This window comes from Phalacrocorax carbo, chromosome 5, assembly GCF_963921805.1.
Source record: "Phalacrocorax carbo chromosome 5, bPhaCar2.1, whole genome shotgun sequence".
NCBI lineage: Eukaryota > Metazoa > Chordata > Aves > Suliformes > Phalacrocoracidae > Phalacrocorax > Phalacrocorax carbo.
Window position 1 is genome coordinate 13,195,319 of NC_087517.1, and position 15,383 is coordinate 13,210,701.

General features: G+C 42.6%; 1 protein-coding gene across 7 annotated transcripts in view; it reads left to right on the forward strand.

Moving 5' to 3' along the window:
* SEMA5B (semaphorin 5B) overlaps positions 1–15,383 on the forward strand; it is a 280,379-nt gene that overhangs the window by 127,173 nt on the left and 137,823 nt on the right. For 6 of the 7 annotated variants that reach the window (XM_064451222.1, XM_064451217.1, XM_064451220.1 and 3 more), the window contains one exon: positions 13,008–13,213. In XM_064451222.1, coding sequence (XP_064307292.1) covers positions 13,060–13,213 — 154 coding nt within the window. In that variant the 5' untranslated portion in view covers positions 13,008–13,059. Of the gene's footprint in view, positions 1–1,503; positions 1,684–13,007; positions 13,214–15,383 lie in introns of those variants that run through there. The other variant, XM_064451219.1, reaches the window with a different exon arrangement.

The window sequence follows — 15,383 nt, forward strand, 5'->3', positions numbered from 1 at the left end:
AATGATACGGGAAATGGAGCGCTAAAAGCCAACGGAAGATTAGGCAACTGTGTACCATTACTGGCAATTCAGCTGTGAATTTGTCGTACACAAATATAAGTGATGCGAGCTATTTCCTGGGCGCCTGTACTCCCCTGTGCTGTGTCCTTTCCCTTGAGCACTGTAGATTTTTTTTTCTACATTGTATTTTGAATGCAGTGATTCTGACTGAAATAAAATGCATGGAGAAAATTAATGATTTGGTATCTTCTTGCTGCTGCCAAAAGAAATATAAAAGAGTCTTTGATCTGGAGGCTTTAAAAAAGTGAGCTGGACCAGTTACTGATACTTACTTACTGACCTAAGTAAGTGATAAAGCGACTGTGTCGAAGTTTAATTAGTCTTGATCAAGATACGTTTTTAAGATTTAGAACTAGTGGCCTTTTGAAGAAGAAAGGCTTCTAGCTGTCATTTATGCCACAACATGTCCCTTTATCATACTTTGTATGTCTCCAGCAGGAACAGGTTTTATTTTAGAGGAAAAGAGAAATGTCTCATTTGATGGAGATTAGCATGGACAAGCTTACTAATATTTGAAGACAATTTCTCTGTCTTACCTTTTTCTCTCTTTCATATCCCACAGAGATTACCTCAGACTGCCGTTGTTAGTCACTGTTATTTATAAAAAGATATGTAATGCGTTTGTGCTTGAGGGGTCGTCTGTAACGGGGTATGCAATTTCAGATTGTAGAGACTGGCAGGAATTACTGTGAAGAATTGCTTTCCAGTGACAGCTTTATCCTGCCTGTAATATGTCATTGCGTGTGACTTTCAATTAATCACGCAGTAACAAAACATTGAGTCTGGCAACAATGGTGCGTCCATTAATATCGAGAAGTAAGTCTCGGATTTATGAACACAAATGCTGTCGCGGTCCCCTGCCCACTCGTGCACTTTAATCAGTAAGTCTCAACCCAGAAGGAACATTTCTCTCTTCCCCTCTCCCCCATCATCCTCCATTGCGATCTATTAAGCTGCAATCCATAACGTCTCGAGTCTCTGTAATGGTCTGATGGTGTGCGGTTTTAAATGATTGCATGAATTTGACTTTGTCTCACTCTGCCTTGACCTTGGTGTCTTCAGTGGCTTCCCCTCCCTCTGTTTTCATATCAGGAGTGGGCAGTTGAGAGAGAAAATGGGAGTGACAGAATGGACTTTGGAGATATTTCACAGGGGGTTTAACGGTGTTCTTTGAGGATATGGGGGAGAGAAGAGGTACAGAGAAACCACAGGTGGAAGACAAAACGCACTGATTTGCAAATTTGCAGGAGAAAGGCATCCTGCTGTTGAGCATAACTGGCTCCATAGACTGAAGCCTGCCATGTGCTGGACCTCATTGGTAAGCACAATGGAAACCTTGCAGTAATTCTTCCTCTGGCTCACTCTGCCCTTTCTAATAAGATTGCTAAGTAATGTATCAATTTAAGTAAGACCCCAAATCTCATTGTGTTTTACAGCTGTATCTATATCCTGAACGGAAACATAAAGAGGCACTGGGGTGCTCTGTGCTTTGGCTACAAAGAAAGAATGATACCCTGGTCCCAGCCACCAAGTATGTGTGCCTGTTGTTATGTCCAGCTGAATTCAGGAGTACATCCTCACTCCACTGAAAGCCCTGGTCTGTTTTGGGTCCATTTCTTTTCGGTTAGTATTGAGGTTTTACACCTTGTGCAACACAGACAGGAAGCCTAATAGTTATTAGTGTCATTGCTTTTTTTTTTTTCCCTTAAGAAGGGGATGAACTTAATTTTTAAAAATAACTGCTTGGCTGGACAGTGTCAGAAGAATCTCCTGGGCATCCTGAGAGATGGTTTACAGCAGAGCATTGGCATGTTACATGAAACAGAGGAAACTAATTTTTATATCTCTTCCCATGGATTAATACTGTTCACAAACATGTGACATATTTGACTGGTTGCCTTGAAAAGTGCACACTGAAAGAGGCATTTGAGTTAGTTGTGGATTTTGGCAACGGTGTGTTGGGTGCGCTGGAGTACTTTCACTTTGTGTAAATAAAAAGCAAAAGTCTTTGGGATTCTGAGGAATAACAAGGTTTGTAGCTCCTTGGGGAGATCTTCATGCTCTGGCTTGCTGAATCTCCTCATTGTCCCTGAATTATCAGCCAGACAATAAAACAATAGTTAATCAAGGTTTTATCTTGAACATGGTTATTCTGGGGTAAATGCAGTATTATACCAGCATCATACAAGGTTCTTATTCCCTCTGGGCAATGTGACTTCTGCCAGTTGGCAAGGGTGTTGGGTTTGGTTCTTTAATTAAAGACTAACCCCATCTATCCTGCTGTATGAGCAGTGGATCTGACAAGATGGCAAAAACTATATAAAAGAAAAGCATGTGCCTTCACATGGACTTGAGAGCATTCAGTACCACAGAAGATGATCTCCTTGGTGATCCCTGACAGATGCAAGCCAGCACAGCTCCATAAAGCCATTTACTGCCAGGTGGGGGCCATCGATTTACATCAGGCTTTTCCATCAGGTAAAGGCGGTTGGTGCATGTGTTAGGATCCGAGTGCACACAGGGAGGCCTCCAAGGAGGGTTTGTAATCAGTTTCTCATTCCCAAATTGTTTTTCCAGGATCCCCACAGTATGGTGTTTGAGTAACAGAATAATTTCCTAGCTATTAAGTACCTGAAAATCAGCAGTAATTAACTTAGCGCAAATTCTTCTCTCCCTCACCCTCCTCTTTGCTGAAAAAACAAACAAACCCCTTTTCTCAGCAGAGGAGATGCAGATGGAAGTAGTCTCTTCTGCCTTAGTGCAGTCATATACAGACTTTTTCACCCCTTTCAATTCTGTGAATAACATAATTGCTTTGTTATCCCTCAGGGGATTTGTAATATTAACATTGGTTAATGACATTAATTCAAGTTTTTACCATTAATAAAATGGCATTGCTTAAAATTAAGCATTACATTTCAATTAGTAGTCCATCGAAAACTTTAATAGTCTGGAGCATTAAAGTGTTTTTTTTTTAATTTCTTATTAATTTTTTATTGTATCATGCTAATTTCCAAAGAGTGATTGAAAGCCCAGCTGATCCAACAAACGACCCTATCTGCCATGTTTCTCGAGGAAACTTCTTTCTTTTATGACATTATGCAAAAAGGTCACATTTCCACAAAGCAGGAATCTGTTTCAGTCACCTCCTGAATTCATTATCATCCTTTTTACTTTTTAACATGAGGCACATGATATACAGGCACCCCAGGTGGACATGTTTAAATTAATCTAGTAATAATTGATTCAGAAGAGATTTGGAGGACAGAATTTGCATAAAAGCCATAATGAGAGCAAATCCTCCAAGGCCAGACTGAACAGCTAAGTCCCTGAATAACTTACATCTCCTAAACTAATTTGGTTATATATGCAGGATGAAGGTGTGGGGGCTGGAGCGCCATGTGATTGGAATTCATTACAAATAATTCATCTTCTCCAGAAAGCCTGGTCTCGGACTGTATTAAAATGATATCAGCCCCCAAACGCTTGCTCAGACCCTGCCTCCTGGAACATGATGACAAGGTTTCTGTCCGAGGGCTTGTTTGGGCTTCTTAAAGCATTTCTGAGAAGGAGGGCTGGCACCCCGGGCTGGGGTGTCTGCTGGCAGGCTGCTTCTCCCAGCTGGTGGGAGAAGATTCTGATGTCCACCTTTGGCTGGACATCTGAATTTGTCAAAAACGTGAATGTGGAGGATGCTTTCAGTCCAGATATTCCTCTCTTCCATTCCAGCATGGAGCTGTTTAGCTAAGTTAAAAGTAATAGGGTTTGTATTAAATCCTGGATCACCTTGGTGTGTTGGGGAATTTAGGGAGAGGGACACCTGACAAGCTGGGGACTGTACTGTGTACTGTTCAGGTAGAGTAAATCCATATATGGACAGTGAAAATCATGACTGCAGCTCATTAAAAGAATGTAGCCAGGGGCTTTTTGAAGGTCACCTGTCTTGTTTCACTTTGTCTTAGCCTAAATATAAATTTTGAGAAAGATCTGAAAGGATATTGCTGTCACCCAGCATAGTAACACCTGTGTTCTTAGGCTGGTGAGCTTCAGATAGCAGGTAACACAGTACCATGCTCCTGGTATCAGAGAAGTTGTGTAAGATGTTTGGAGGAGAGGAAAATTCAGCTCAGCCTTTTAATAAACTGTTGATCACCAGATATTTTTCGGGGGAAGACTGATGTCACTGGTGTTTTCAGCAGATGAGGAATCAGTTCTATTTTTTTTACACACAGCAGTCAGTAATAACCTGTCATTTGTGAGCTGTGTATTTTCTGCACTGCTTCCCTTCAGTGCTGTCCTGCAGCCGGGTAGCTCTGGGAAGAGCTGCTCCCCTCTATAAGATCCCAAGTGCAACACCAGAGTCAGGGCAGACCAAAGCAGCCCTGCTGCTCCAACGAGGGGAAGAGTTAACAGAGACCAACGGGTAACTGCTGCTGCAAGAAATATGAGAAAAGCCGGGCATGGCAGGAGAAAAAAGAGTCTGGCTGACAATTATTATTTTGTCTGTTCAGATTTGGGGCATATGTAGGCTGTTTGAATGCCTTCTAGGCAAAGGTTTCCATATGATAAAATGATGCTGTGCAGTGCCAAGAAGATGCTGCAGCGAAACATTCTTGTTTCCAAGCAGGCTGAAACTTGGAGTTGTGCTACAACGATGCTTTATGTTTATTCTCCTAGTGTTACAATTAAACCATGAGTATGTGTTATGTGGCACCGGGTAATCACAAATCTTTGACAAAAATAAACAAGCTGTGGTATCTGTCTCCTGCACGGGCAAGCATTAAAAGAAAAAGTTCTCATCCTGTTGTTGCAATGTAGGAACAGAGGAAGGAGCTGCTGGGAGGGATGAGATGGGTTTGTGATGTGCAGCAACTGCCTTGGACCCCAGCACACAGGGTTGTGTGAGTGATGCAGGAGGATTTGTGGGATGGAGCAGAAGGGGGGTGGGTGGCAGGAGCTGTAGCACTGGAGCCAGTGCTGGAGTCTTTAAACTTTAAAAAACAAGGCTCTAGGGAAAGTCAAGCCCATATGTTACGGCTGACTCTCAGGCAGGAGGTTGATTGGTGTGATGATTTCATGGCTCAGTTTTCGTCTGCTGGAGACTTGAATTCTGAGATTGCTCCAGGTCAAAGGAGAATTAAGTTTTGGTTTGGTTTTTTTTTTCAATTTCATCTTTTTACTGTTTTCCCGACTGTGTGGCCACAGGGTCACCGTAGTGGCTGCTACATAGTTTATCAGGACCGCCTATCTGCTTGCCCTCATGGTGTTGAAGAGAGAAACCTTGCAAGTTACCAATCTGTATTCAGTCTGATGCAGTTTGGAACCACTGTCACTAACTTCATTACTAAAAATCCCATGGGATGTCTTCAGTGGACCCTCTCATCAGAGCTGAATAAAATACTAGTGTCAGTAAAACAACGGTTAGTACTGTAATAAGTCAAAAATTCAAGAACACTTATGGTTTTCCTATTAAACTTGAGACAAAAGAAGGCCCGGTACCAAAAGCATTTGGAAGAGTCAGGAGGAGTTTACTTCTCTTTCTGCTTCTACCAAAAACTGGCTGCAATTACTAGTGACTGAGTCACAGAGTTGTGTCATGCCTCAGTTGTCCCAGCTGTAGTGTCACAGCTGCAGTGGGGAGGTCTGTGAGCAGGAGCACCACACCTCTGGAAATCACTGCAAATAGAGGAGCATCTCCAGACTGTCAGGCACCAGAGTGGGCTGGAATGACATTGGCTGTGCAGTGTGGTGTCAGGGCTGTGTCTCTGCTAATTTACAAATTTACAATCCATTCCCATGTTGTGCAGGGGAGCAACCTGAAGAAAAGCTGCTGTGTTAGTGTTTCTACAACAGCTATAGGCTCAAGCCAGAAAGAGCCCTTGCAGCCAGGTGACTATTTGCAGGAAGTCTGATGCTGAATCTACTGTACTTGCATTATGTGGCTGATCTGCATGTAAACAGCACATCTGGCACCTTGGATATACAGCACCCATGCAGAGGGCCCTACATCACACATACAGCGGGAAAGGCAACTGCACTGCAAGGGATGCCGAGCCCTGGGCACGCTCTCCTGCCACAGGCAGGGCCTCTGGAATAGTTATTCTTGCTGTGTTGCTGCTGTTCTGTGAGCCCTGGGGTGGCTCCTCTCCTGGGCTGTATTACACTCATTCATCCCCTCTTTTTGATGGACCATCAAGAGACTTTGACTGGGAGCCAGGAGCTCCTGATTTCTAATCTAGGCTGCAGTAAACTTTGTGTATAATTGCAGTTGTACTAAGTACCATAGCATCCATTTCATTCTGCTGTTGTGTTAGTCACTGCCTTCGTCTCTATATTTCACAGGCAGAGCACATGAAAAATAATTCCATAGTCAGTCCAGGTCCCAGAATTACCAAAAACACTTCCACTTTGACGTCCCTGTTGACAGCCTCTCAGAGAGGCCATTCTGTGACCAGCAAATAGAAGGTCTTTCCATCCCCACAGTGGAGGTAGTCTTCTAGAGAACAGTGGAGGCATACTACCAGGGAAATAAATGAGTATAAGCCTTCATTGCCAAACATGATCTTTAGATAAACAGACGGCTTCAGACTCCAAGGCACCTTTTCACAAGTGCTAAATTCATACCCCAAACAAGCACTAACAAAACTTTGCATGCCTTTATATTATGTGTAGCCAGTAAAAAAAGATCTAGAGCCCTTCAGGGAGAGCCTCTTGAAGCACTTGGGGATGCACTCAATGTGTGGTCAGGTTAGCCCTATTCAAAAGCAGGTCTGAGTGTCAGCAGAGCACGTATTTATTTATGCCCACTGGGTTTGGCAGAAACCCAGCGGTACATTATATTTTGCTCTGTTACACAGGCTTTTATTGTCGAATCAGCTTTATTTAATGGGAGCTTTCTATAATAGGTTCCTGTTCTGGAGGGCCTCCTCTAAAAGTGAGGAAACAGTTCCAGAGCCATGCAGCCATTGACTGTGCTACTGAGGCCAAGTAACCAAATGGTGGCTGATGATGGCTCACTGAAGGCTTACACCAGTCCATAAAGAAGTGGACTGACACCAACCACTTCATTTTGTACCAAGCTGTTATTAAGAGTTTTGTCTCTGTTACCTGATCTGAACGAGAACATCCCATTGCATTTTATGGGCTTGGTTTGGGACCTTGACCAGTCCTGGGTGGGTTTGAACAGCAATTGGAAAGCACTCTAGAAATAAAATGCCCCAAAGTGGACTGTCAGTATTTTGTGGGATGTAGTCTTAAGAAGATCAAACTATAGACTATTACTCTTTGGTGCCACTACAGGCTTCACAAATCATGAGCCTACGGTATAGTAGGTTAAACCGATTTCTCCTTTGCAAAGAGTTACCTGAATTATTTATACAGATAACAGAAAGGTTGCAATAAAGTGACCTGTGTTGTGAGATCTTGATTGCTTATTCCTGATATAAGGCCTACTGTGATACTGCAACTGGTGCCTTGCAGACTGTGCGAGGCAGGATCTGTGAGAGTGCCCCAATGATGAGCACGGAGCTCAAGCTTCTGCTTTGCTGCAGGAGGGCATATTACCTGCACACTCTTGCAATCCACCCTGCTGCTGAATTGTAGGGGTTTTTAAAAAGATAACCCTTGGATTATACGCATGAAAATGTGTTTCTCTCTTCCTGGGGTGTTGTGAGGGTGAGTTCAGTCTGAGGCTTTAAGATATGGTTGTAGTGGAGGCCATGGGAAGCCCTGAACAAGGTGGGCACAGGAGAGCATGGTGAAGCCAGCCAGAACAAGAGCTGCAGCGAGTAAATTGTAGTGAAATTAGAGGTGAGCTCACTGGTGATTTAATTAAAGCAAAACAAGATCTCTTCACAGATTCTCACCTGAACCATAGTTTGACCATTCCCATATGTTTGCATCAAAAGTATATAAGTGACAAAACCTTGTTACGTGGGAGCCCAGTCTAAGGGTGCACATGAGACCTGATGTGTGGATATGCAAGTGCAGCGTGCAATGTTTTGGCTCTGAGACAGATCCGCCTCCCCAGCACAGGCATGGCTGAGGGCTGAGTGCAGGGATGTGGCCGGGGGCAGAGGGAAAAGTGCCTTTTCTTCGATAGTGTGAAATGGCCCTTGGAGCCAGTTCGGTGGGATGAATTCCAGCTGGTGAGGGTGGGAGGGGAGGGCAAGGAGTGGCACATGAATAAAGGACCATGGTTTTGTTGGCCTTGGAGTTTTCTAGGGCAGAGCTGCCTGTGCCAGCCTGTCATAGCCACATTGCTGAGCTGTCTTGCTTTATAGTGTTTATATTTATTTTCCTTATTCTTCCAGTACTTTTTTTGAATACTTTAATGTCCACCTCATTCCATTGCTTTTCTTTCCTCTGGTATCCCATTCTAATAAAATCATAACTGGGCCAATCACAAAAGATCCCAAACAGAAGAATTAATGCTTTTACAGGAGGTTCCTTTTTTAGTCTTTCTTAAAAGGCATCTCTTTTCGTTAAAATGAAAGATGAAGCATTTTCTTTTATCCTTAAACTATACTGTCACGTTTTATTAAGTCAAAATGATAGTTACAGTGAGAGGAAAGCAGGATATGAATTCCTGGTACAGCCATTTTTAAAGTGTGCTTTGTTTTAAAGCCCTGAAGATTGATTGAAGGTATTTTTCTTTTAGACGTGGAGCTTTAGTCAAAGGGGGCCTGATCTGAGTTACCCTCTGTAAATCAGGATTAGTTCCTGTGAAATCAATGGAGTTACAATGATACAATACAGGGTGAGTTGGAAAAGACTCATGCCCCGAGAATGAATAAGGGAGGGACTGTGGGTGATCCCCTGAAAGCTGCGCTTGTGTGAGGGGGTAAAGCCACGAGGCAGAGCAGAATTATATGCTGTCCCTATTGGGCTGCCATGAAAGGGACTGGGTGAGAAATGGGCCTGTGGCAGTGGGTTTGTGCTCACATGGGTGCTGCAGTTGCAAATCTCAGCTTTGGAGATGCACTGAGCATGCAGGCCTCCTGCTTTACCCAGAAGGAGCAGCTCTTTGCCTGTCCCCTGCCATCGCTGCTACAGTCGGGGAGGCCCATGAGCTAAGGGAGCCTGATTTAAGAGGCAAGAGGATGGTGGCAGAAGCGGTGCTTTGCATATTTCACTGGATCCAATGGAGTCTGAATTTGTTGACCCTTTTTTTGGCAGAGGGCCAGAGGGATTCACAGTACAGAGTAGGAGAAGGGAGAGAGATGCCCCATCACTTGGCCTTGGGGCTGTGCAGAGGTGCAGAGGACAGGCTTTCATGAGGGAGAGGACAGATAAACTTGGACAGATAATTTTATTGGACATTTTTATCCTTTTTTTTAAATGTGTCTGCATTGCAGGGGAGGGTATAGCTGCGGTGGTAAAGATTCATCAAGATGAGCAAATAACAAATTGAAACGATATGTCCTGTCTGAGATTTGAGTTTAACCAGGGATTTGAGCTCTTGTCTCTCATCTGCACTGAAACGTTGACAGCTGATTTCTTGAGCTGTAAGCCATTTTGAGCAGAGTGTCTAATAAGAACGGCTCTTTTTATAGCATTTAACTGTATCTAAATGGCTTAACACTAGGGCAAGTTCCAGCAGTGCGAACCACCACTAGCCTGGACTGTGCTTAGGATGTGCAATGTTTTAGCAGTTTGGATGAGGACTGGTCCTAAGCGCTGGTCATACTCCAGCCCTCACGGTGAAAATCTGCAGCTTGGGCAAAATTGGAGGCTTGAGTTTGGCCATCTCCAGTAGAATTAAAACATTTACACTTCAAAACAAGGCGCTGGATTCTCCCAGGCAGTTACCAGTGTGCTCTTGGCATACAGTTGACCTCCTCTTGTACATGGCACTGCTTCATATTTGGAATATGGTTTGTTTTCTTTTCTTTTTCTTTTTTTTTTTTTTTCCTAGAAGTAAAGTTGCAGCAGCTGGGAATGGCAGTTACTGAGTTAGAGTCTCTCTTAACATATTGAGGGAAAAAAATCAGAAAGGCAGCCTGGGAAGGGGCAGGTTGAAGGAGTAACTTTGCAATGCTATCCACTGTCTGAATCTTGTTCAGCTGGTGCTCTAAAGCTCTGGTGTCTGTTGTCCTTGATCAGTCTTGTCATTTACCCATTGGCTCACTGACTCCAGTAGATACCAGCTCAGGGCTGCATATGACACTGATTTTGTTCAACTTCCCAGCACATGAGAGCTCCACACATTTGATGGATGCAATTGGATGTAGGCAATAGGGGACGTAGGGAAGCATACATGGATAATGTTTCCTTTTCATCTTTGGTCATACATTACTTTCCACTTCACATCAAGTTTGAAACCATTATTTTCATGCACACTTTGGATTTTCCTATGACAATAAGGAAAAAGAAGATGGAACTAAGGAAAAAGAAGATGGAACTTTACTCCAAATACTGGTTACAGCTTTCTAAGGAACATTGAAGTCTCTTGGACTGTGGTAAAATCTCCCAGGGAAAGTGGCAGAAATCCAACTACTTGGCACATTTTACAACTAGTCCAGACAAAACACTAGTAAATGTACTCTGCTTTGGCACAGAATGGGCTGTGGGTTGTTATGAAGCTTTCTTGTATGCAACTTTTTATCATTTCATGACCCTGATGAGCGTGAAACTTGAATTCACTCATCTGCTGGTTCTAGACCACATAGGGCCTTAGAGGACCATGGGACCCTACCGTGTGTCTTTGATTTAAGCATTTTTTCACCTAGCTTGAGATCATTGTTTGGATGCTTAGTACGTGAAAATGGCCATATTGGCTCAGACCATAAGTCCATCTAGCTTAGTACCTTATTTCTAGGATTAGCCAGTAATGGCTGCACTTGGAGGAGTAGGGCATGCATAAAGTGAGATTTCCGTGACTGCCTCTTCCAGTTTCCAGCAAGGATATCTGACAGTGAAGAATTCCTTTTGCCTCTTGTGCATTTCCCACAACAACCATCACCTATCTAAAGAAAGCTCGGCTTTGTCTCTTCTGGAACTTTTAGAGGATCCGAGAGCTAAACAAAACACATCTCCTTGGGGTTCACATCTCTGTGCTGTGTTTTACTTCTGGATCCATACCAAAAAACCCGATGATTTAAACCAATGCTGAAAATATAATCTGATGCTTCATTATCAATAATTTTCATTACAGCATGACTTGCACAACACCTCCATCATCTGAGATGCCACAGCACCCAGTTGTGTACGCCCTGCAGTATGCTTGTGCTTAATGACTAAATGCTGTGCTGGCCTTAGCTTTGAATGATTTCACATCTCTCACTTCTGCCAGTCCCATTTTGTAATTTAACATGATACATGCTGTGTTAAAAAAAAAGGCAAACCGTCCTTAGTGAAGTGCTGTAGAACCTCCTCTGGAGAACTGGAAGGGGATTTTATCTATCCTGCATAAAGTCTGCATGTATATGGGGCTGGAAAAAATGTGAAATGCTGTAATCTCTCACTCACACTAGTTGGGAAATCAAGTCCGTAGAGCTACCCCAGATCCTTAATGCCAACGCTATTTTCATTCAATGGTATGTAGCTGCGGCTGAGGACATACATAATAGATGCACTGGAAACTCATCTTCATGCCAGTGTCTAAAATCACAGAGAAATACAGATAAGAATAAAACATAGGATCCATCTTTCAAACCAGCTGTCTCCCATTGCTGCTGTAAGCAGTCCCTTGTTATTCCTATGATGCCCGAAAACATTTGTGAACTTCTTCCAGCTCCTTGATGTTGCAATATTGTCCCCTATATTGGAGTTCGTTCCATGCCATGAGCCTGTCATTGTGTATCAGTGCCTCGTCTTACCAGCCACCAGCCTGACAACTTCAGCTCAGTGAAGGTGTTTTGGAGACTCCAAACAAAAATTCAGAGGTATTGGGCACTGCGGGTGTTGACTGTTACACTACCTTTATGAATCACTACACCCGCAGGAATTTAAAATCTTGTTATGTGTGAATTTAATAAAAATCAGATTTATCACTAGATAAGATCTAAGGGTAGGAGGCTCCATTTGTTTGAAAACACGTGTTTGCAATAATTGAACAAAGTTACATATGCACATCAGTAAGATTAAATTTGGCAATGCAGATTTTCCTAAGCTGCAGCAGCATCTTGGGGAGTTTGTGGCATGGGCTAATTAATCCTCCATCCCGCCTCAGGCCTGGTAGGCCCAGGGGAGTTTTTAGAGCTATATCTTCTCTGCTGCTATTGTTAAAAACTGCTCACGTTGAACAGGCATGACTTTCCCGTCTCCTAGACTGAGAGTGAGTGCATCAGCTGTGCCTCAGCTCTTGTGACTGGGAACTATAGCATCCCATGATAATGCAGGTAATTGACTCACTTCTCAGCGTTCTCCCATTAAGCTCTTTTAATTTTTATGTTACCTTAATTAGCACTTTCCTGGCAACACCTTTTAATTGGCTTTTCTTGTTTCAAGACATTTAAAACAGCAGTGGTAAAATGTATAAATCTCCTATTAGAACAGTATTGATTGCACATGTGTTCCAATGATGAATGATGTTGGCCTTTCCTTAGCGATCTCTTGAATGTAGCATGACATTTAGACATGGACATATCATGAAACCAAGGAGTGAGGTATCTACACTGGGGGACACATTGATACCTGGAGTATTTGAGTTTTCATGTTGTCAGTGCTGGCCATTGCACACCGACTACTGTATATGGACATGTACCCCAAAGGTACACAGAGATACATATTTAGGAAGCCGTGCACTTCCATTCTCTTTGAAGTTAGAAGCCTGAATACAGTTGTAAACTGGTGATTTTGTTTTAGATGCTGTTTGTGGAGTATCATCTTGTCCACTTAGCACAACTGGGGTTCAGATGAAAGGGGAACCTCCACCCTTCCCTACGCACGTTACACACTTTGGGTAAGCATTCATCTTTCTGAAAGTGGAATTATTTGTATTTCAGGTATCCTCCCTGGGCCTACCTTGGAAGCTAGATCTGCAGCCGCCCTTCAGTCATGGTTGTTTCAAGATTAAAGGCCATTTCCCTGTCATTGCCAAGCCTTTTTCTTCTCGCTTTTCATGTCTCAGCATCACAGAATGTACCTGAATATTCTGAAGCTGAACATCAGCAATGTGTCAGGAAAGAACACCCCACAATTGCTTTTGAAGGTAAGAGCTTCTATTCCTGTTTCAGGTTCCAGTAGGATGATCCATTTTGAAGTCCTTGCTGGTGTTGTTATGGATGATGGTGTAGTCTGTGCTGTATACACCTGTGATCCACAGGCCAGTTCAAGTGGCCTGGTGAATCATATTCCCTTTGATGCTTTACAGCGTTTTAACTCTGAGGTTCACAGCGGTTACTTAATTCAGGCAGTTTTCGTACTACTGTCTACATACCTCCATTTCCAATTCTGCTACAGGCTTCCTGTAATCTTGTGCCACACTGAAATCGTGTTTCAGTTTCCTTTTCTCTAACTGGGATCAGTATTGCTTATAAACCTCACCTGGCTGGCTGGATCCAGACAGTAAGTGAAAAGTGATAGAGAATTTGGACATACGTAAATGCAAAAGAACTATATTGTTTTAAAATTGCAGGGAGTGGCTGCCTTTTTGTTTGTTGCTTTTTTGTTATGTATTTATCATCTCTGCTAGTATTTTTTCTGTCTTTCATCTGGGCATTTAACTTGTTGAGGTCTTAAGAGTGTGAGAGCGGGCCTTTGTGTTGCAGCAACCTGCCAAATGTGGGCAATCTTTTTACTGTTCTTTTGCAACATGGAATTTATCTTGTCCTTATCCCAATTGGATTTTCCATGAGTGTACTTGTACTCCTAAGTTGCTGTCTGTCCAATCTGTCCACTTACCCACATGACAGTTAGATCATTATATTGGCACCACCGTTATTTCTGAATTCACCCTAGACTAGTGTGTTAAGCTCAGTGTAGCAGCATCATCAGCTGCTGAATCTCCTTGCTAAAAATGGTTTCCTCCTAAATGTTGAAATATCGATTTTGGTTCCCATTTAAGGCTTTGCAATGCATCTCCAGTTACATTCTTTGCTAAAGGCAATTAAGTGCCTTGCAATGTGTCTCTAGTTAGGTTCTTTGCTAAAGGCAATTTAGTTGTGGTTTTGTGACCTTTGAGATAGGGTTTCCAGGAAGAAAGTAGTCAAAGGCTTCCTTGCTGACCTTTCAGGGTTCTTCGAGAGAGCTTTACTCTTCTTGACAGAGGAGGAAACTCTGGTCTCTTAATTTGGAAAGTGTAAGAGATTTCTTGTCTGCTTTCCATTATCTGTGCTTTAAAGGTTTAAGTGGATTAAAGGAAATTAGCAAAATCTTTAAGCTTACATGATATGGCACTGGCTCTAACCTTGCTCCGGTGGAATGGGCAAATAAACCTTGATTTTAATTGCTAAATAAGTCTAACCATCTGTTTAACTGGGGGCAGGTGAAAGGAGAAACACTCACATTTAAAAACATGGTGGAACTCAGTTGGATATTTAAATAGATAATACAATAATGACAATGTTATAGGTACAGGAAAGAGAAAAAGTGTGTACTCTTTCTATTAATCAGGAGCACCAAACGTGGGGTTTACAGTGGATGTGTTTGCAGGATCCAGCACTGAGACAAATCAGTCTGCAGGGAATATTAGAGCCCAGATTCCTGATGTTGAGGAATTAGTAGGTATTTTTTGGCACTCAATATGAGTGCTTCTCTGCAGAAGTGATGGCTACGTAAACACACTCATAATCTGCCAGTTTGCTTTGTTTTAATCAGGCATGAATTTTTCACAGAAAAAATAATCTCTCCTCCCCTTTCACTGTTCTTGTTCCCTTCCTCTCTTTAATGATAGAGGGCAAAAACTGGTATGAGTTAATTAGAACTTGACAATTATACAAAAGAAATAAAGATTGAAAATTGCAGGCACTTCAAGAAAATGACCCAGATTATCATTTTGGTCTCTTAAACCCAAGTTAGATTCAGAGTTATTGTTTTTCCCAGCACCTGTTTCCTCGGGATTGTTCATGATACAGTTTAATCCTGTATTTTCTGCTGCAAAGCTCAGCTGGAAAATACACAGGAATAAAATTAAAGGCACCTTATTTCCAGTGCACATAGTATTTAAGTTCTATGGAAGAAAGCTCACACCTCCAAAACCACATCTCAGTTCATAATATAATTTACCTTAAAGCTATACCCTCTTCTGATGCCAGCACAAGCAGGTTTAGGCTGCAAGGGGAGACAAGCAGGGGAATGAATCTACACCTTATGTGCTGTTCCAAATTGCTGTGAGGATGGCTCCACTTAACAGTGTGGCTCATGGGCTTTCTGTGAGTCTC